Below are 23390 nucleotides of genomic sequence, written 5' to 3' on the forward strand. Positions count from 1 at the left end.
GCAGTTATTGGGGGCGTTTGCATCACAGAGGTGGTTTGTGAGTTTCTGTAATGGGTCGGAAAATGCTGATCATTGAACAAAGCTCAGAAGTGCAAGTATCTGCTTTTATTGGATTCATATAAATGTAATTGATGATATGTTGACTTGCTGTCAAATGTAAATATAGTGCCTTTAGTGCAAACAATATGTTGTGATTCTTTATAGTGAACAACTTACACACGGTAGCCAATGTGATCTTCAGCTGTCTCCATGGCAGTGTGTTTTGGGAGTTGGTTATGTTTCTACTGTTTCTGCCTGACAGTTGAAGGTGTTTGTCTCCCTCTAGAGGTGTTGAATGTGTCATTGCTTTCACATTTTTACAGTGATCTGACACTGCATGGTTTTAAATCAAAAAGAAAAGTAATTTTTGTATTTTGTATTCTACTCACATTGTGATTTGTGGATGAACTGATCAACAATAAAGCCATAAAAAGAGTAAGATGTGGAATGCTTTTATTGACTGATTAAGACAAGTGTATTTGAAAAAACTGCATTTCAATTGGACATTTTAACACCAGTGTGACAATAAGCAAAGGAAACAACACGGTTAATGTAGGAGTAACTACACGCTCATGGTGTAAAACTGAAAAGGAATGACCCGTTGATGTAGAGGCTGTAATGATTCATAAATGAATTGTTAATGTCAGCCAACACACTTTGGTACTGGATAACACCTCTGCTGTGAATTCAGCACTTCATTACTATGTACTGTACGCACTATAGTGCTGTGGTCTAGCGTTCAGCATATACTGGTCCAAGTATAAATGCTCCAAACATGTAATTTACCTAGTATTTCTTTCAAATGTGCTTATTAGTTTGTGATTATATCTGAAGTTAAATATTTGACTTTAAAATGACAAATAAAGTGCAAAAAAAGGGAATGTTTAATTTCTAAAAGTATGTTAAGAACTAGCAGCTGCATAAATATTTTGTACTTTCAAAATAATTTAAGACTCGTTTGCTATAATTTTATTATGCGTGTGTGACGAAGTCTGGATCAGGGAATGAAGACTTGCTATAGATCTGTCCATGGACAGCTTCAGATTTGCATACAAATAACAATTTAGGGCCTTTGCATTGGAATGATGAGATACCGGACATGCTAAGAAGCTAACTGCTTTAGCTTTGAAGCTCATATGAAAAAAGTAACATTCAGTCTAACGCGACTCAGAGTGTAACGGAAAATATTTTTGTTCTTGTCAAAGTAAAAACCAATATAGTGATTTGCATTGAACCTTAGCTTATGTAATAAAAACAAGGATGGTAAAAGAACAGTATTAATATTCATGTCGCTGTACATCAGACAGGCAGTGTTGCAGAGTTATACTTCGATCTGAAGCCGGACCCAGCTGGATATTCAGCTGTCGTTGCCGAAGACAGTGTTGAGCTGCTGGGTGACCCTGATGAAGGTGGTCCTGCGGCTCAGCTCCTTCAGTTTGCCTGCCCCGACGTAGGTGCAGGTGGAGCGGACCCCCCCCAGGACGTCCCGTATTGTCACATCCACCGGACCCTTGTAAAGAACTTCCACTGTCTTCCCCTCCGACGCTCTAGAGGCGGAAACAAACAGAGGTTATCATCGGAGCAGTACACACATTTTGTTCCTGTTTACATCAAAATAACTCAGACCTGTATTCAGCCACGCCTCCTGCATGTCTCTTCATTGCTGTGTCGGAGCTCATTCCATAGAACAGCTTGTATTTCTTGCCGTTTTTCTCGATAACCTCTCCCCCGCTTTCTGAGTGGCCGGCCAGCATACCGCCCAGCATCACAAAGTCCGCTCCGGCTCCGAAGGCCTTTGAGACATCTCCTGGGCAAGTACATCCCCCATCCTGAGAGAAGAGAAAACCACACAATGGTTTAAGTGTGACTGTGTTTATCATGGCTGCATTTAGAACAAAAGATAAGGCTGCACATTCACAGGGGAAAATGCACATCAACAAGCCACATTACTCAAGGAAGAGAAGATGAATGATTGATAATTAGATAGATAGCCTCAGAGAGAGAAGTTATTGTTTGCCTAGAGCTAGATAAGAATATTGTTACCTCTCTTGACCACCCTTTTTTGTCAATGTGAACCTTGAGCCATAGCACTAGTTAGGATAAAGCTAAAACTTGAAGCAGGGAACATTTTTTTGAGTTTTGTTAACAGAGCTAGGCTAGATATGTCTAGCATCTAGGCTAAGTCAAGCTATCCTGGTTAGCATGGTAGTAATAATGTTCTCAAATAACGCTGCATTTCCACTGCATTGTACCGGCAATCTTTTATTCACTCGACCCAGATTTTTAAACATGGAAGCCCTTAGCTACTGTATGCTAATGACGAGTGACAGATGTTCCTCTGACGACAGCGATCCCCTATGAACTCAGGAGGCAGACCCCCTTTCCACATCTGAGACGAGACTTAAGACTAAGAAAGCTTTTAGTTAGGGCTGGCTCAGGCTTGCCTTAAACTGTAAAGCTTCTAAATCTGAATGTTGAAAAAAATGTGAATTTAAATCTTGTGCAATCCAATGGTACTACCAGCAGTGGAAAACTCACAGAAAGAGTGAGAAAGCAAAAAATGCCAATATGACACACTGTTACATGTTTAAATCATAGACTGTATACAATAGTTATTATACACTCTATGGGTAAATCCCTGGGTTTTAAGAGAAGAGAGTCTCACAGAGATGATGTGGCCGCCCAGGCCGTGGGCTGCATCTGCACACTCGATCACAGCGCTGAGCTGAGGGTAGCCCACCCCTGTCTTCTTGCGGGTGGTACACACAGAGCCTGAACAGGGAGACACAGGGGTGAGAAATGACTCACAGGCAACGTAATGTACAGCTGTTGTTTGATCTCTGTGTGCCAGATGAATAGGGGTTGCAAAATCTTCCCCTTTCCGTGAGGTATGTCAAAGTTAATTTAACATGATACAAATAACACGTAGACCTGGAAACGTTAGGGTGTGATTACCTGGTCCGATGCCTACTTTGATGATGTCAGCGCCAGCCAGGATCAGCTCCTCCACCATCTCTCCTGTCACCACATTTCCTGCCTGAGCAAAATAAAAATAAATGACCTGTAAACATCAATTCCATTTGCACATACTTGCAGTTTAAACCTGCACATTTACTGACCATTATTGTGTGAGTGGGGAACTTGTCCCTGACGTCCTTGACAAAGTGAACAAAGTGTTCAGAGTAGCCGTTAGCGACGTCTACACAGATATAATGCAGCTGAGGCACCGCCGCTATAATGGCTGAAACCTTGTCAAAGTCACCTTCTCCGGTCCCGGTGCTCACTGCTACATTCTGGAGATAGACAGAGAAGAGAAAGACTTAAGACCAGCATTAACAAACCAATGGAAATGGTTCATAATAGTTCACACTTTTAGTACCTGCAGGCATTCAGGATTCTTTTTTGCAAATGCCGACCACTCATCCACGGAGTAATGTTTGTGAACCGTGGTGAAGAGAGTGAACTAGACAGAAAAATAAAAACAAGGCAGTTGAGATATTTTTGCAAAAACGATAGAATACGTTGTTATTTTTTTCATATTCTGAACTGACTGAAAAGGCATACATTATTCATTATTATTATTACAAGGATATAGACCCTTTAGAAGTATAGATCCTACACATAAGCCACCAAACATCTCATCTCTGGTAAAGGAAACAAGGCCAGTCCTTATCAGCCTGTGTTTGTAACATAGAGTTAAATAGCAGTGATTCATAAATTGAATTCTGACATGAGTCGCACAAATGTTCTGGGCGTTAGCAGCTGGAGCAAGAGAGAGAAAAGCTGCATATCTCTTTATGTTGGATAACACCTCTGCTATGAATTCAGCACTTCATTACTATGTACTGTGCGAGCTATAGTACTGTACATTCAGCATATCATGATCTATGTATAGTTTTATTAAGACTATGTTAGACACCTCTCCTTCCAACGAAAGGACTACCTTGCTCCAACAACATTGACAAGATTAAATGATAAACAACAACATGTGCTGTATGAAGCCATTTGTAAATAACTAGTAACGTGATGATGCTAACCTTGTGCAAAGCCAGGGCCATCTCAAAGGTCCCCACGGTGTCCATGTTTGCAGCGATGATGGGGATCCCTTTGTAGCTGCCCTTGGAGTTCCTGAAAGTGTAGCTCCGCAAGAGGTCTACCTGCGAAGAGCAATGAGACATCAGTGTACTTAATACTTCTACAGATTTGCTCGAATAGGTTTCACTTAGGGAGAAAAAATCCACAAAACGTACCTCGCTCCTAGACTTTAGTGTGCTCCGCTTTGGACGGAGGAGCACATCCTTGAAGTCCAGCTTGATGTCATCCTCAATGCGAGGCATTTTGGAAACAGGCTTTGCAAGATTTGTATTGTGTAACCAAAAAATGTGAAACTTAGCAAAAATGTGAATCTGTGAGAGAGGAGGAGGACAAAGTTATGGATAATTGGCTTGTACTGTGTCTACTCTTGATTTTTTACACCCACTTTTCCTCTTCTTTTGCTTCCACATATGCTCATATAGGTTTAATACACTAGCTACATCAGGCATGGTGTATGGAAGGAACACATACAATGGAAAAATCCTCCAGAATTAAAAGTAACATGAGTCAAACATTTAACCACCACTTGGTGTGGAGATGATTTAATGCTGGCTAGCATTTTCATAATAATTCTAAAATTCTACTGAAAGACACCCAAACACACCACAAAGATAAGAAAAGCGTTGCTTCTGTAGCCCCTATGTCAACATTCAAGGTTAGCTATGCTACATCGGTGATACGTGTACAAATTATATTCACTTAATTAGCATAGCAACATGTTTAACTAAATACAAACTATTAATAAGATAGTGACGACTTTTTCTTTCCTATGTAGCAAACTAAAGTATTTACCTTTAGGAAAGTGTGGTTGGTTTGTCTGTGCCGCTGGTTGTTTTTCCACTGTGTGCACAGGAAGCCTTTCGAAGGCGCACACCAACTGACAGCCCCGTTGTAGTTTTCAAGGCCTTTATCTAGTAGGCGGTGACGAGCTGAAGAACTACAAACGTGAGACTCGCTTTTCGCCACGTTGGGTTATGTCGTAACGTTTGTTTTAGGTATTCATTAAACAAAGTTGAGTTGTAATGTGGGAGGTACTAACATTAGTGTTGTATAATTTAGAAGGCTAATGCTGTGACTTATAGGCGACAAATAAAGCAAATACGACGACCGAAATCAAGTTGATGCGGAACTGTTGACATTCAAACAAGAAGGATGCGTCATTCAGTGAAGAACACAGGAAACACCCATTGACTTTTTATGCTTTTTAGAAGGGATAACGAGTTTCCTCCCAAAAATACTTATTGTCATTATTGCGTGATCTCATTCTGCTCCTGCTTATTTACAAAATGCTGATTAAAGTAAAGGTAAGGCAAAGCCATCTAAACATATGTTATTACTGCGTTGTGTCTAGGTCTAGTCCCATAATTAGCTAATCATAACCTTTATTTACAATTTGTATCTCAGACACTCACAGGCAAAGAGATAGAGATTGACATTGAGCCCACAGATAAGGTATACAACTATCACCCCCCCCTATATGTGTATGTTAATCTGTGTGTGTTCAAACATGTTTACATTCATTTCCTTGCAGGTGGAGCGGATTAAAGAAAGGGTGGAGGAGAAAGAAGGGATCCCTCCACAGCAGCAGAGGTTGATCTACAGTGGGAAACAGATGTAAGACCCAAAAAACAGTAAAGCGTCATATCATATGCATCAAATACATATTAATCTGCAGCTGAAATTAGAATGATTTACTAGCATCCAGACTAACCTAAAATTAAACTATATGTCGAGGACCTATTTTTGAGTAAAATGTCTTTTTTGATAGTAGATGTTCTGCTGTCTTCTGAACGGCATTTTTATTTCCAGGAACGATGAGAAAACAGCGGCAGATTATAAAATCCAGGGAGGCTCCGTTCTCCATCTGGTACTTGCTCTGCGAGGAGGACAGCTGCTACACTTCCCCAGAAACATACAATCGAAGAATGCATTGTAGTCATTCCTTGGAAACCTGCTGTGCCTACAATGATCGGATACACCTACACCAACACTACATTTGTAGAAAGCGCCCAGGTTCTACTTGTGGCAAACACGTACTGACAGCCACAATATGTTGGCTGCAAACACATCTGTAACAATGGGGAGACACTCCACATGTAAAAGGTGCCCTGGTTGAAAAGGCACAGTCAGAATGAAACAAAGCTGTGGCTTATTGCTGCAACAGAAAACTGTAACGTCACCCTCTTTCTGCATGTAAGCACAAGTCTTTGTCCCACTGATGACAAAACAAACATAACATATACAGATTCTCCAAGGAAACCCCGCCCCTGGATTGCGGTTGTATCCGGAACACAAACTAAGGTTGACTTTTTCATCCATGTTTTATTATGTTTGAAATTGCCCCAACTCACTTTGCTTAATTATTAGAGGCTACTGGGTTTATGAGCATATCTAAATTCATTTTCTTGAGTAAAGCACCCATGTAGATTAGTTAGAAGCTGGACTACAGCGTAGTTAGACCTTCCAGCACTAATTCTAAATCATGTACCACCGAATCCATTCAGTTGGATAATGTTTTACATCATTTCATGTGAATTGTATTTGTTAAGAAAACATTTTTTTGTTGCCGATTTGCACATTGTTCTATTGTAAATGACAAGGAACGTACCAACTATGGTGTTGTCTGACAATGGGCCCAGTTTACATGGATATTGTTAGGTTTGTGTGTTCAGATAAGCAATGTTTTGTTTCGGGATTGCTGTGTCAGCGCCATTAGACCCGACTACAGAATCGAGTGACAAGGACCTACGCTGTGGATTTCTTTTTCAGTAAAATAAACTCTTTTGAAAGCTGAAAATGCCTCACTTTTGCCATTCTGTGTTCTTCAATAAGTCATTTCAAATGTTAAAAACAACTGTACAAAGAAGATCTGTAAAGTCTTTTATTTCTGTCACACGCACACTCAACACCAATATGTAGATTTTTAACTAAAAATAGAGACAGGATGGTAGGTAGACCGCAAACAGCAACTTAATTTAAGACCAATGTGTACACAAAATTATTTAGAAATGACATTATTATCAATGGTGTATTGTACGAGAAGAACTGCTTAGATTAACTGTATACGTGAGTCGTTATAACATAGAAAACTTCATATTTCCACCATATTGAAGGCCAGTTTGGTCTGAATGACAGCAAGAAGTGGAGGTGGCAGCTTATAAGTGAACCTTGAGCATAAAAAAGTTAGATAAGTCAAAACAGAAAATAGATTTTAAGCAGTAAAACAGCAGGTGGAGCTGTTTATGCACAGATGACATTGCTGTGTCACATTAAGTCGCAGCATTTGATATCTGAGGAACCTTCTCCAGGCCTCATTTATGTAAAGAAAGGATGTTGTTGAGAAAGTTTGTGTTGTATGACAAAAAAGAGGTAATACTAATTGAATCACATTGTAAGAAATTATTTAAAAAACTGAATTAGGATACAGACAGAGAGCTTTTAGCTAGAATAAGGCCCTGAAATACAAATTCAAAACGTAGTCAGTGGTTTTTATTTACTAAGAGACAACATACAGACTGTCATGACATCTGTGCATACTGTAAATACACAATAACGCTACAGGCACAAACACAATCTTAGTACTTGTAGAGACACCCTGTTCTCCTCACAGTTCAATAAAAGAAACCTACACAATACTGGCCCAACGTTAACAACACGTTCTTGATACATCTTTTCTAACATGATTATTTATATTATTTTGTGGGTGATTTGGTTGCAAGATTAAAACTCCTGAGGAAATAAATATCTAAAAGCACCAGTACACATGTTTAGCACTAACAGACTGGATTTTAGTCACTTAGGTCTGTTAAGTTTTCATGGTCCGGAGGTTTTAGGCAGTGAATTTAAAGCAGAAGGCAGTGGGGTCGCCCTGAGACACTGACAGATTACAGAAAGTCTGAGTACACAATGTGTTTAGGTGTGTTGGTACTATAATATACAGCATAAGTGAAGATACATAATAACCAGACAGCACAACATGGGTTCAATCAGGGGTGCGTTAAGTCTCTGCACTAACATCTCTCCTAGTGGATTATATGAATTAAAAAATATGTTTTTTTAATGTAAAGCTCTAATAAGACACACTAAATAAAAAAGATTTAAACGCAGCTAAGTGGCAAGCTACAACTATACTTCTTCCGTAAGACAATCAATGCCTCTTTAAAACTGTTATTCGCGCAGGCATTCACATGTGTCGGTGAAGGGATTTCACATTAACAACTCAAATGTGTCGGTGAACACTTTCATGTCTTGCCTATTTATTCTTTCTAGTTTTTTTCTTCCTTGCACAGTTTTAATGGGTTCATTGTCAGTGTAGTGTCCGTACATAATTCCACTTATTTCTTTCTTCCTTAAACATGAAAAACGACCCAAAGGTATGAGAATCAACCATCTCTACACATCAGTCAAAAAATAGTCTATTTTCTAATTAAGGCAATTAACAAAACATGTGCACCATTAACCAATACAATGTACAGATCACACATCAGCTTTCACGTGTACACCTCCACAAGAGTAAAAAAAGTAGATAGTGTTGAATAGAAAAAAAGAAAGAATATCAACAAATTAACATATTGAAACTAACATAAGAACATCTGATATAAACAATTACAAAAGAAGAGAGGGAAACAATTCGGAATCAAAGTCACTTTTAAAAACTAAACACTGCACTTAGTGTACTTCACAACATGAAATGACTTGATCTGATTTTCTGCTTTGACAATTAAAATTACAGCTTTGGTGTGTTCAATGGATGACAGAGCAACATTTACAATGTGGCAACAAAAACCCAAAGAAAATGTGTTTTCGTAGCCATCACAGTGGAGTAAGAGTCTCTTGATAAAAATAAAAATATATGATGCTCTTACAGTAGTAGTGTGCCTGGAGTGTGTGAAGGAAGAGAAGCGGGATGATGATGAAAAAATGTGTGTTTAAGCATGTATTGAGGAGTGGTAAGGCGCTAACCTTTCTTTATTGCACTTTTGAAAGACCCGCAGACAGAAACGTTTGAGGTCAAATGACTCTAAATACGTCATGTTATATTTGGCACAACATTATTGATTGATAGAAAACCAAATATGAAAGACAAAGTGTTGATCAGTAAATCCACTAACCAAAATTGTAAAAATGTGAGCACACCCACGTATGCGTCTGCAAATGTCTGTTTATTCGGGGCAGGTGGGAGATAAAGACTTTAGCAGTCCGCTGATTTGTGGTTGTCTCCGTCCTCCTTGGACAGAGGAGACCTGGCTTCCTTCATTTCCTCTCCTTCATCTCCGCTCCCAATGCTTTTACCCATGGCAGGGTAAACAACTACGCAGAACTTCTGGCCCAAGTACGTCATCTTGTCTGGAAATAGACAGTGACAAAGAGATTTAGTAAGTAAGTAAGTTAAACTTTATTTATATAGCACCCTTCTCAACACAAAGTGCTTTACAGTATACAGTACACAATTCATAGTACAAGTATAAAATGTAGAATAAAAAGCATAAAACACAGCAGGTAAAACACAAGATAAAACACCAATGAAAAACGGCTACAAACACACCTCCTCCGGCGCCCTAAAGGTCTGGGGGAGTTTATTCCAAAACCTTGGGGCCACCGCCTCAGAGGCACGGCCCCCCTTAGTTAGGACAGGTGCAGTAATGTATGAAGAAAAGTTCTAGATAATATTATACAAAAATACAATATTTCTGCCAATTCAGTATGAGAGGAGAACTAGGAGGCAATTAGCTTAGCTTAGCATAGAGACCAGAAACAGCTAGCCTGGCTAGTTTAAAAATATGCTTAGTAACAAGAATTGCTTCACCAAATAACTGGCTCCTTAACCCAAATTTGTCGTTTTACATTTCTGTTAGAGTACTGGTATGGGCTTTAGAGGTGGTTGCAGGCATATATTTTGAATTATGGACACAGCCATGCTAGCTGTTTCCCTAAGCTTCCAGTCCTTATGCTAATCTAAGTCTCTCAAATGTTCCAAAAATGTTGACCAATTCTGTAGTCTTGCCCAATTAGATATAATGAATTTTTGTCTAGAATAATAAAACACATTTCACCATGAATGGTAAAAAAACAACCAGCCTGTGATAAGCTAACTCACCAACAAAGTTGTTAAAGCACTGTGGCTTTTTGTCCCAGTAGATTCCCAGGAAATAGACGGGGACGCCAGTCAGCATGATGGCCAGGCCGATGCCACACACGACGGGTTCGGAATAAAGAGAGAAGATGAGCAAGAAGGCCCAGAAGACGAGGTAAATAACCGGCCAGATTAGGTTGATCTGGAATAGAGAACAAAGAAATAATGCGTTACACTTAGGCAGAGACCATCATTTTATTATTTCTATCATTTGTATAGTTTACAGACAAAGCTTAAATTTGGCAAAACCATAACATTCACACACCTTGATTGGTCGGTGCAGGTCGGGTTGAGTATATCGCAGGACGATCTGCCCGGCAACAGTGACTCCGTAGAAGAGGTAGTTGATGAAGCCCACATAATTGATGAGGGTGTACATGTCACTGGTGCACAGCATAAGTAGGGTGGACAGGCACTGAGGAAGAAGAAGAAGGAGAAGAAGAGGAGGGTCAGAAAACAGGACGTATGCGGGTTGTACGCAGCTTCAGTGTTTATGTGAGGAAGATAATATACAAAGCAGTGTGTTGTTGAGGAAGGTACTCACAGTGAAGAGCAAAGCAGGGATGGGAGTGCAGCGTTTCACATGAATCATGGCTAGCAGCCTGGGCAGCTGGCCCTCTCTGGCTCCAGCGAAGAACAACCTGTGAGAAGAAAATTCCTTTAATTCATGTACAGTATTTAAGTCTGACACTACATGCACATAATGAAAATAAAGACTAGAAAGTGTAACGGATGGATTAAACATAAGGAAGCCTAGTCAATTTGGAGCCTATAACTTCTTCTTTATCTTAAAGTGGTTCTTGTGGAGTAGCTGACATAGTATGACCAATACATTGAAAGTTGTAATGGGACTAACTCACCTTGAAGAGGTGAAGAGGGAACCGTTGACTCCTCCAAAGGTGGAGAGAGCCACAGAGATGGGCATGATCCACGACATGACTCCCAGCAGCTTCTCACCGAACGTCTAGGATGGAGGGGTTGGAGGGTGGATGAAAGGAAGAAGACACAAACACGATGGTTACACTTCCATTTCCTCACTATAAACCAATGAATGACCAACACATGCATCTCACTAGAGGGCGTCATTCTCCTCCATAGGTGTCTGAAGGAAGTTACAAGACCACCTTTACTACATCATGCTTCGAGATACTCACCACTGCCACAGCGTTTGAGGCGAGCAGCTCCGCGGGGCTCATGGCCGTGACGTAGGCGATGTTGGCGAAGACGTAGACGAAGGTCACAAGGGGGATGGAGATGAAGATGGCACGGGGAAGGTTCCTGGAGACGATGGACACAGTCAGGTTTGGAAGACAGAATGGGTGGGAAGGTAAAGAGCAGTGACATGGGGGGGATTTGAAGCAGGAAATTAAACATGTTACCTGAGGGCAGGTGTATTAATGGATGCCAAGGTTATTAAACAAAACATGGGATTGATGAGAAGACAGAAAATGCAGAGGAAATGAAGAAATAAACCATTCAATTGGACTTGAAATGTTTCTAGCAATCGCACTGGGGATGATGTGGAGAATGTATCCCATGCTAAGTTAAATCAATTTCAAAGAGCTTAAGGGAAAGGGATTAAACTGGGAAGCTAATTTGGAATGCATCTGCTTAAAAGGGAATAGCTGCGTGGAGCTCTGTACTGTTGGAAGGTGGTTTTCCTGCCACAGAAATATTCCTAGATACATGAGAAGCGTAATGAAGTGTCTTACACATAGGGGTCCACCAGCTCCTCTGTGACGTAGTTCAGGAAGTTCCACCCTCCGTAGGCGAAGGAACCTTGTAGGAACGCTAACGCTATCAAGCCCACATCATACTCCTGGAACGGCTCGAAGGCATTGGCTGGCTCCAACCAGTAGTACTCTCCTACGGGTGGAGAAGATGAGATTAGTTTGGTGCAGCAGCATTTTCAAATAGCAGAACATCCACTCTCCCAGGTTTTCTGTGTCCCTTAAGTCTGTTTCTATGAGCCTATCAAACACAAGGAGGTCTGTTTCTTTGCTTTTAGGGTAAATAAATCAGTTTCCATTTCATTTCTATGCTTGCTGTGAGGTAACCCAGCTGAAAACCATCACCTAATTCCATCAGTGAGTGTAAAACAAGTTGCAAAACACATTGTGCTCATTCCCTGTGAAGTGTCTTTCTCCCTCCTTTCTCCTTTGTCATTACATTTCCCCCTGAAATCCCTTCTTAAAGCATGTTTTCATAGAGCGTTAAAGTATGTCTACTCTCACATACCGTCCCTCGTGTACCCAGCCACTGAACTCTGTTCTTTTAACTTCAAACACTCGCACGGAAACCGCCGTTCTGTGGTTTCATGGGGCCTACTTTCTGTGGCCCCTGTAATAACTGTCCCTCAGCATTGTTGTGACAGCAAACCCACACAGGCGAGCGGATATAAGCAATGTGAGTGTAAACCAAAAGGGGCCCCAGAAACTCCCTGAACTCTTCAGATCCACGGGGAGTCCATACTGTCCCATGCAGTGACTGAAGAGGACCTCGCTGACTGCAAGTGTGACTTTTACAGGAGGGACAAATGATAGAAATGACTTACCCTTGCAGATCTGCACGAAGCCCATGATGATGATGAGGGCGAGGGCCAGCAGCTTGCCGGCGGTGAAGATGTCCTGAACTCTGGTGGCCCACCTCACACTGGAGCAGTTCACCCAGGTCAGCAGCACTGGAGAAAACACAGTCAAGTTAGTGATTATTTTACCCCTTAAAATCCAGTTTTCCTGTTATTTTCCTCTTAAATTAGCTTTAAAGTTGGCATAATTCCCAAATGTCATGCTGTCTGATATTTATATATTATATTCTGTACATTTACTTGCACCGTTTGTTAGATTCAGCACGTTTTGGGCATTATTTTATATACATTTCCACTCAAATTTGGTGCCTATTTGGCTGATTCATATTGATGAGTCGGCACTGACAAAAGGTTGGGAAATGATTATGTTTTAATAAGTTAAGTGATAGATAAGGGTTTATGTGTATTTGTTATTGATTTCGTAAAGGAACTTCATTGTTTTATTAGTCATTCTCTTTCCCAAGGGAATAAAACGCTTTTTTGTCACTTATAAACCCGCAAGACAGTTAAATTCAGGTCAATAACCTTGCGGTTTTCTTGAGAGAAAGTGAGCTGATAACAGGACAGGGCGTGTGGGAAGATGTGGCACGTGTCTTAACATTGCACTGCTACGACCTTTGACCCTGCATCATGGCATTGAACTTCACCCGTTATCTCTCACAGTACACCTAATGTCTTACCTGCACTAGCAGATACAGATACAAGTTTTTTTCCACCTCTAAAATAATAATGCATCTTATAATGATACATTTTTATGATTTTTTAGTCCTTCATGGTTATTCTTTTTAATGTTGTATGGCAAACTCCACTCCTTTAGCAATAAAAAAGCAACAAAAAAAGCACCAAACATATTTGGAAAAGCCATTAAGCTCACTTCAAATGACAGACAAAGACATTGGATTGAACATGTACTGCTGGGTACAAGAGGCCAGTGGGTTCAGGCCAATAGGGTGCCATTAAATAATAGGCCTGTTTGACTCTTAGGGATTAAGTTGATCAAATTAAATGAGTCTGAGCAGAGCTGCCACTGCAGGAAACAAAAGCAGACGCAGACGATCAGACATGCATGGGTCTGTATGAAGTTGTAGAGACGTATTCTTGTGGTTTGTGGTTAGTTACTGGGGCTTTTGGAGAGGGTGAAGGGGAAATTTGTAAGTTCAACATCCTGCAGCGTCATTACAAATGAGCCGCAGAGCGTGCTGCTTTTACAACCCCCCCGGAAATTTGACATTTTGAACACACCGGCTTATGATTTGTCTAGCTGCCTATACACGCAGACATAGTAAACAAAATACAACTGAGTCCCCTCCTAATCCTTTCCGCCTACTGACAGGCTGCGAGTAAACACCTGAGGACACATTCAGCGAGACGAGGGGGGGGGCGCTCAGCTGTTCGTAAGCTGAGTATACAAAATGTGTGTATGGAAACTTGCTGAGTTAACCTCGAGCTTGCTGGAAAACATGACAGTTATGACCTCGCACTCTGCAGACGGACCCCCCCCCCGCCTGTTTTTGAAATGGTACACCTTTCACATTGAAGCGGCTGCCAGTGACCGGCGGCATCTGGTTCGGTCCTTAAATCTGGACTGGATTGGTGAGTAAATATGTAAGGTTATATCCTGCACTCTATTATATACAAATCTGCCAGGGTTCGGATTTAGGAAATCGCAGAAATGTCAAGCAACAACAACAACAACAACAACAATGAGGTCAGAGTTGATGAAAACGGCTAACCTCTAACTCACTTTTACTCATGAACAACAACATCAAAACAGGGAGAAAACATATTTTTACTGAAAACTACCTGACATCACCTGTCAAATGGACTTCTTTCTAACAGCTGAAAGCAAACCAGTCATAACTGCTAGTGGTTCATGTCAGAACTAAGTTTGTTTTGCTTCAGTCGGTCATGTAACTGGGACAAACAAAGACAGGTAAAAAGAGGTCAACATTTCTAAGCCTAACAAAGAAAGCCTTCAGATGGATTTAAAACGTGTTATTACCATCGTTAGAATGTTTGTCTGTAGGTAAGCCGAAATTCTCAGAAGCATACCAGAAGGTTTTAATGAAACTGGAGGAAAGTCAGGTGCAAATGCATGTGCAAAATAACAGGTCACATCAATCTATCCTGCTAAAGGGCGACAGTATTTATGAATGACAGATTTTCTTTACAAAACTCTAATGTCTTCCTGCTAATTTCATTTTAACTTTACCAAATGTGATACATTTGCACTCGACATGAAATCTATTGCAATGTTTTTGAGGTACCCCTCTGACCGACTAACGCCATTCTTTCTCTGGCGTAGATCATTACAGTAAGTAGTGGATCTCTTGGCTCGCTGCGTACAAATGAGTGTGTTGTAGTGCATGCCTTTGGAAAGTGAGATTTCCACTTATTCGAGCCAAACAGGGCGGCCAACTGAGCCCATCTGCCAGTGAACAGCATGTCACAAGGCAGCCTTTCCAAACCCCTTGGAGATCAGTATGAGGGAGAAAAAACACGTCTTTTTACGGAAGATCTCTGACCCCGACCACCTGCATGCAACAGCCCGTTTCTATTTTAACTCAGCATTATTTTGTGGGAAAAATGTACAAAAATAAAAAAAAAGGACCTGTTTGTTTTCCCTCTGCAAACATGCGTCATTATTCCCCCTCTAAATGTAGTGTATTTATTCAACAGGTGAGAAGAGAACAGTGGTGTTTTGTAATCCTCTGCAAAGTTCCCAGCAATGCATACATAAACACACCGACAATACACACACTCTTCTCCAGAGTCCAGAGCTGTCTGTCTCTCTATCTGAAGGCTGCCTGCAGTATGTGGTCGGTGTGTGTGAACCGAGGGATTTGAATGGACCAGTGTGATGTCAGCAGCAACACGTTTACCCATTGTCGCTACAGATTCACTGCTCAGTGCTAACACGTCTCAGCGGCTATGCTATCCTGTATTAGATGGCCTCTGAATGACAGAAGAGCTTCAGGGAATACACTGGGACATAAGCAGGAACATTCAGCCATCTGCTGCTCGCAAACATAACTTGCAAACAACTTTGAGGATGAAACTGAATCCTACAAGCATGAGCTACTATTACATTTGTTCAGCAACCTGTTTCAAAGTGTTTACCTGTCTATGTGTCAGAAAACTAAAGTGCAATCTTGGATCCCTTGGCAGTTTTTCAACATGTCAGCCTGTCTCGACATGCACACTCAAAACAGAACTTTGAGTCTTTTTTTCTATTTCATGAGGCTACTTGCACTCTCTTATATAATCAAAACCGAATCTACTGTATGTTGAGCCAATAGCTGCTTCGCCATTACATTTTTAAAAGGGAAATAATTCAATTTGTAATATTTTTCTTATATTTGAGAGTCAAAGTGTAACTCTTAGAAATTAGGTTCATAAGACACCAATATATTTAACTTAACCATAACAAATGTAAGAATGCTGTTGTAGTTATTAGCAGGTATTTTGGCAGAAAACAAAGGAAAGTTTGTCAGTGACAAATATATATATATTCTGCAACACAAACACTGTTACTATTTCAAAATGTATTTTTACATGTATTGTTTTCCCTCTTGGAAACAAGTTGAAACCATTTCAATGAAACCATCCAAGGAACATCCCGCCCCTTGTTGGTTGAAATGTTTGCAACACATGGATATTTTGTCGCTGTCCCGTTAAATGTTCTGATCTTTTTCTCCATGAGAAAGCAAACTATTCCTTTCATGCTCTCATGAATCCAGCAGAGACAGAGTGTTGCCATACAGGAAAACAAGAAATACAGCAAATAATTTGGACGTTTGGCTTACATTTTGGTATAACATTGCTCTAAATACCTGTGATAAATACTCCTATTATGATAATGACTCATGCCTGACACCCACAACTGGTCACACTTGTAACGTTTACATTACATGTCACTTGTTAGACACTTTTATCCAAAGCGACTTACATTACTGTAGGCAATCCCCACAGGAACAATTTGGGGTGAAGTGTCTCAGGGACACAACGACATGCTGACTGCAGTGGGGTTTGAACCTGTGCTCCCCTGATCCGAACACCAACGCACAACCCACTGCACCACACACCTCCCTGACAGAGCCTGAATTGTTATGTTCTTATCTAGCATAGTTGGGCATCAACATCTGCACGTGTTGGTGTGTAAACATCTGTATGACTCACAGAGGCAGACGGCAGCCAGCAGACGCAGGCCGTTCTCCGGAGGGAAGCAGGTGGGGAAGAGAGGCTGCAGGACGTAGTTGGAGAACGTCAGCGCGATCACGGCCTGATTGGTCGGGTAGATCACCAGCACGGCGATCCAGAGGCGCAGGAACCTGAGAGAAAAAGGAGTTACAAAAGGTTACAAACACAGAAGCATGGGAGGAACAGCAGGGGGGGAGAAGAGGAGGAAACACATCACAAAGGCACATGGCACGTATACATCCTTCCATTTACTGACTCTCATTCAAAGCACTTTGTTTTGGGTCGAATTTATTTGCTTGACCTCTCATAGTATTAGCCAAACACGCTGTTGTATGGCTTTGAATTAACACTTTTGATCTCTTCAATTTTTATGTTTTAGGACAGGATCAAAAATATGGAGAGATATACTGTGGCACCGAGACAATGATTTATGGATCTACAGCTGACAAATCACTAACAATTTTTCGTAATCAATCGATAATTTTAGTCAGTTATAACGCATAAAACCAGTTCCAGGCGGTTTTTATTATTTTTTTTGTCATTTAAAATTAAATATCTTTAGGTTTTTCAGAGAATTAAGCTATTTCAAATGTCACATTGGACTATAGGAAATCATGAGGCGTATTGTTTTGCCATTTGTCGACAGATATATTGAATTCTCATGACAAATCAAACGGGAAAACCCATGCTCTTAATGTGATTCTGATATGGAAACTTAATGGCTCATACCATACTAAGTGATCAGGTCTGTGCATTCATTTCCAGTAATAAGCACATGTGATTTCCCCTAATAATTAAGTTTAATGTCAATAATGTCATTTAGTTTAGACCTACAGCAGTTAACACCTCTGAGAAAATGTCAGCTGGGTGCCTAGTTAAAGTGAAGTGATGACTGATATTAGTCAGTGTGTGTTCGCTGTGGTAGAAACGGACAGGATGAGTCACAAACTGATGCAAGCCATGTCAATAGTGACACAGATTGGCCGCTGGAGCGTGGTGGGGGGGGAGATGAGATGTGGGAGATCATGAGGGTTTAGCTGAGTTCAGCAAGAGAAACCAGACGAGTGGTTTTTCCACCAAATTCCCTGAAAGCTTATAGAGGGATCATTACACCTGACTGAGTTAACAGGCTTATGTGTCACTGGAATGCGTGTGTGTTTAATGTAAAACATGTATATTTAACGCAGGTGGACGCCTTGTTTTAGGCAAAAGCGGGAAAAAGTAACATTAAACATACTTTCTTTTAACCTACATTTTTTGCCTATTTTAGTAAACTTCCCAGGGGAGTTATTGTACTTTTCACTATACATGTATTATACTATGTTATTATAAACCACTTAATTAACCATGACTAAACTTTTTCTAAATTCTATAATAGTCCTTCAGTTTGGAACAAATAGAGGATTTCGAGGCATGAGCCACATTGATTTATCTTTATATCCCTTTATCATAAACCCGGTCTAACCCCCCTAACCCAATGAGTCCCTTCCATCTGTATATTAGTCCATATACGGCGCATAATGTCAGACACAACAAAGGGCTTTGTACATGAAACGCTGTCCATTCAAGTCATGTTTGAGTTTACAACTTTACGAGCTCTTTCTTGGAAATCGCCATCGCCCAGCAGCGACAAAGTGACGTAGCTATTTCCTTTACCGTTACTGACCTATAGGCTACAGCGCACATACCTACTTCCCCCCAGGCCCAAATTGAACACATAGGCATGAAAGGAGAATGACAACAGAAAACAAACACCGCTTGAACACGGTTTATTTATCCTAGCCGGCGTGTATTGATAGCTACTGTACAAAGGGACGAAAACAATGATTGGCTGTTTCGTCTGGTTGAATTCCTCTCCCAAAATACCCCGATAATATGTACCCTTGTGATATTTGAAAAAAACAAAACAATGGTCTAATCTGTGTTTACAGTCTGGGCAAAGGCACAATGTGTGAAACTACGCGAGCAAACAGCATTGTTTTTGTTGGCGATCAACCTAGCGTGGTTCCTAAGAGTTAACTATAAGCTAAGTATTTATGGATCAATGGAAGAGATGTATGGGAAAACCAATTGATACAAATACTACCCAGCGGACATAAGTAACTGTCTGAGTTATTTTTGGCTGTCTGAGCATCTACTGTTCAAACATCCGAGTCAGTATTTGCTCCAGGTTTAAAAAGCAATAAGACCCCCCTCTTTGGATCAAGATGTCTGACCTGAATGAGCGGGTTTATCCACCAGGATAAGGAGAAGAATCTAGACATGTTGGTATGCTCACCTAAATCCATGTCAAATTAACTTTAAGAGAGGCTGCTTCTTTTATAAAAGTGGCTCATATTCTTATTAGACAGCAGTTTTGACCCGGGGGTTTATCAAACCTCCGTGAACTGAGAATCAGACAAAAGGTTTTTCCTTAAAAATACGAAGTTTGAACACAAAAACTTCCGTCATTTCTAAAAATGATGCCTGAAATGAACATTTAATTATTATGAAAACAGCGTCTGTGTATTGCTAATGGCACGCGGTGTTCAAGTGGAGACAAACCACCAGATTGAAATCTCTAAATGTTAAATAAAAAACACCTGACAAACTGTTTCCTGTATATCCAACCTATTATCACAACTCTGCTTACTACTGTTAGATGTCAGCTGCTTCGATGTATCCCCTTCCTGACTCATATCCCACCTTAAAATGCCATAGGAAAACACACACTCTTTCTAAGTAAGGCCATGACTGAATGTCTCACCCTGCCAGGCCTCCGAAGATGTCCTTCACGTAGGAGTAGTCTCCTCCAGATTTGGGGATGGTGACGCCCAGCTCGGCGTAGCACAGCGCCCCGATGGCCGTGATGACCCCCGTGACGATCCAGACGATGAGGGCCATGCCCACCGAGCTGGCGTTCTCCATCACTCCCTTCGGACTGACGAAGATACCTGAGCCGATAATGTTACCTGGCGGAAGGGAGAGAGGAGGGGTGTCAGGTTACAGCGGAGTGGATTATAAAACAGGTTGTCGTCAGAAGGGTTGTGAGAAACTGTAGTGTTTAAAGCGGGTTATTTGTCATGTTATGTTATTGCTTCACAGCCTGGATTACAAACTAGAAGAGTGGGGTTTGAAAAAGGATCGCATTCATGAGGCAGGGAGTTAAAAACATGCAGTAGCATTATGGGAAGTGTAGGATGTAGTATTTTGGTGCTTCACCCACTTTGGCGAATACAAATTAAAACATTTCCGCATCTTCTTTGCTAAAGTTGACCATCATTAAAGAAACGTCTCAGCCAAACGGCTCGCTGCACCCTCGCTGCGAGGGGGACGCAAGTTCCCATCAGCAAAAACACGTGGGTTTGCTATCCTGGCTCCAAAATGGTGGAATGAGCTCCCCATTGACATCAGGACAGCAGAAAGCTTACACATCTTCCGGCGCAGACTGAAAACTCATCTCTTTCGACTCCACTTCGAGCGATAGAACTATTAACAAAGCACTTATATACTAATAAAGGACTGGCTTATCTAAAGCCAGTTGAGTAGCACTTGAAATGTTTTAGCTCTATGAAACCTGATGTACTTATATGATTCTGTTTTCTTCAAGTTTGTATCTTCTTGGTTGAATGCACTTATTGTAAGTCGCTTTGGATAAAAGCGTCAGCTAAATGTAATGTAATGTAATGTGTCTCTTGCAAGACTCACTACTGTAGATTTCAATGAGATCTGCTCTCATGTCTAGGTGTTGAGTAAGAGCACGGAGGAAATTAGCCTAGCTTAGCATAAAACTAGAAACATGAGGAAACAGCTGGCATAACTCGAAGAAAAATTGCGCCATTTAATGTTTTTTTGTGACCTCAGCAGACAGATGGCATCAAACCTGGCAACCTGCCTGAGACAACAAACTTCCAGGAAATCACTCTGACTGTTAACCACAATTAAATAGTCGCTGCATAAAACCACAAACCTGTTTTTTAATCCACCAAAATAAACAACAGTTACAACATGTTAATCAATTGTTTGATTAACATGTTGTAACTGCTGTTTATTTAAAGCAGCTGAGCTATCAGGCAAACGTGTAATCTGCTGATTTAGCACAGAGTTATTAGTAGATGGAGCAAGACAGGGAGTGGCGTGAAAGAGTGCAAGGAGGAAGGAGGGTTGTCTGCCCTGACAGACCCAATGAGCATCAGAGTGCCAGGCATTTCACACCAGAGCTGAGAGATGGAGGGACAGAGAGTTTGGGTTCTGGTCCAACATGAAAAATATCGCCATGCACTCCCAAATGTTCGATTAGGCTACAACGAAGACGAAGTTAGCGAGACTCCAATCACTGGGTTGACGGCGCTATAAACCAACAGCTAATAAAAAAAAGCGTCAGGGTTAAAGGTGGAAGGTTTTTAATCATAACTGGATGATAGGATAAGTGGCCTTTAACAGCACAGTACAAAAGTCAAAGATATGAATGACACTAAGCCTGCAGAGTAAAAAAAAGTGCAGAGATTGCATTATGTCAAACTACAACTTCCAATAAACTACAATACATAACTTGGAGCTATATATGCAGGCAGGTGTGAGGACATAAAAGTGGTGGTTAACATGTTTTAATATGACATTTTTATACTAATGGTTGCTTCTCAATTGGATGATTTGTTGCCGTTATTATACTCTTGAAATTCTCTATTCTCTGGAGAAATCTGAGGGGTTTGAGCTATTAGACATGCACATCTGGATTCCATTGCATCTTCAGGATTCTAAAATCATTAAGGTATTAAATCTAAAGATTAGGTCAGATTAAAAAAAATCCTCGCAGACAAACACATTGAAATGGAATAGCAGCATCAATCCCCCAAGGGAGAAGACTTCACTCTGCTTTCTCAGATCGGTTCAATCTAAAGAAGAATGTGCACATGTGTCCGAAGCATGACGGCGTGCTATGGGTTTAAAGAATCCATATGCATCAGTGTCTGGCTCACTTATGTAACTCCAGCTGCAGGTAATATGTAAAAGAGACGGCCAGCAAAGCATCACACACTCCTGATGTCGACATGTTAATGGCTGCTGTGGTCTTCAGTGCATGACCTTTGACCTGAAACAAAGCAGCTATGCATTGACTCAGCACTTTCCTCAGTGGCAAACTCCCTGCTAGACTTCTGCAACTAACGTTCGCAGAAGCAGATAAAGGTCAATTGCTGCCACTGGTTGAAATTAGTCAATATTTGGACTTTTATGTAAGGGTTTGTTTTTTATACGCGCAAGCACACGTGCACGCTTGCATCGTGTGTTCGTGTCATGTGCATCATTAGGCGTGAGAGACATGCTGACTGTGTGGAATCTCCTCAGGTTTCCTGTTCTTGTGCTCGTTTTGACATCCTTCTGACTCCAGGCAGACAGGGAACCGAAAAAACAAACTCTTTTTGACTTGAATTCAGGCCTTGCTTGTATCTGTTTAAGAAGCAGAGAATAAGAAGTCTAAAAGTTCCAATCTCTCATGGCAGCGTGCATCACAACTACCCTCATGTATCTTATTTCTGGGTCTTTTTACAAATGCATGCAGACTCTTTTAGCACAGGATATTTTGATATCCTCCATTGTTATCGGATCGTTTATTCACAAAGGAAGGGGCCTGGTCTCAGACATGCTCTGTGAGCACATTTCTGTTCTTCTCTGATTTTGTTTCATGCCTCCTGATGGAAACAGGCTAAGGCTCCTCTTCAGACTTCACACAATGTATACTTCAAAGTCTCGTACAGCTCTCGGGCTATCTCAGATCCTATCCATTATCTCGTATATTGCATATTTGCTGTTTTTCGTTACTACCTGGTCAACTTAAAGGCATTTACATTATCATTTAATCTGCCAATCACATTCACAATTTAGTCTAGAAATGTAAGGATGTAGCAAAAATGGAGGCACACTATAGGATATACATTTTGCATCATCTTTCAGCCGCTCATACCCGTGTCACCACGTAACGCTAACCCTTTCAACAAGCATGAGAGTGTTTGTGCTGCATTATGATAAAACCCTGATCAGACTTTAGAAAGCCCTCTATGATTAGTTCTTGCATTTCCACCCGCCGTTAAATCCTTGTTCAAACAGCCACCAAGCTGGGGCAACCTGCTGCTTGGCCTTCAGCCACACACTCACAGACTCCGCAGGAACCGTGTGCATGCGTGTGTGTGTGTGTGTGTGTGTGTGTGTGTGTGTGTGTGTGTGTGTGTGTGTGTGTGTGTGTGTGTGTGTGTGTGTGTGTGTGTGTGCGTGTGCGTGTGTGTCATTACACTAAAGCAATTTACAACAAGGAAGCAATTTACGAGAAAGAGGAGTGTCATCAAGACTTCTGATTGCGGA

At 41.0% G+C, this 23390-nt stretch overlaps 3 protein-coding genes across 3 annotated transcripts; 1 reads left to right on the top strand and 2 right to left on the bottom strand.

The window, feature by feature from the left end:
* Positions 1–475: 475 nt before the first annotated feature.
* gmpr2 (guanosine monophosphate reductase 2) lies at positions 476–5016 on the bottom strand. The gene is made up of 9 exons (XM_010780907.1): positions 4927–5016; positions 4290–4445; positions 4077–4196; positions 3419–3502; positions 3159–3332; positions 2995–3076; positions 2705–2811; positions 1666–1868; positions 476–1586 (listed from the first exon to the last, which is right to left on the bottom strand). Exons 2-9 carry the CDS (start codon positions 4374–4376, stop codon positions 1397–1399), a joined length of 1047 nt encoding a protein of 348 aa, XP_010779209.1. The 5' UTR covers positions 4377–4445; positions 4927–5016; the 3' UTR covers positions 476–1396.
* Positions 5017–5088: 72 nt separating this feature from the next.
* Positions 5089–6968, top strand: LOC104953875 (NEDD8-like). Its single transcript, XM_010780906.1, has 4 exons — positions 5089–5438; positions 5539–5586; positions 5666–5748; positions 5944–6968. Exons 1-4 carry the CDS (start codon positions 5421–5423, stop codon positions 6068–6070), a joined length of 276 nt encoding a protein of 91 aa, XP_010779208.1. The 5' UTR covers positions 5089–5420; the 3' UTR covers positions 6071–6968.
* Positions 6969–7023: 55 nt separating this feature from the next.
* slc7a8a (solute carrier family 7 member 8a) lies at positions 7024–20015 on the bottom strand (the record flags this gene model as incomplete). The annotated part of the gene is made up of 10 exons (XM_010780908.1): positions 7024–9480; positions 10232–10409; positions 10533–10682; positions 10812–10908; positions 11128–11231; positions 11422–11545; positions 11980–12133; positions 12822–12947; positions 17034–17185; positions 19801–20015. Coding segments are annotated over 10 exons (1455 nt in total), but the record flags the coding sequence as incomplete, so codon positions are not given.
* Between the last annotated feature and the right edge of the window lie 3375 nt (positions 20016–23390).

This window comes from Notothenia coriiceps, unplaced genomic scaffold (genome assembly GCF_000735185.1).
Source record: "Notothenia coriiceps isolate Sejong01 unplaced genomic scaffold, NC01 NC01_scaffold00022240, whole genome shotgun sequence".
Lineage (NCBI taxonomy): Eukaryota > Metazoa > Chordata > Actinopteri > Perciformes > Nototheniidae > Notothenia > Notothenia coriiceps.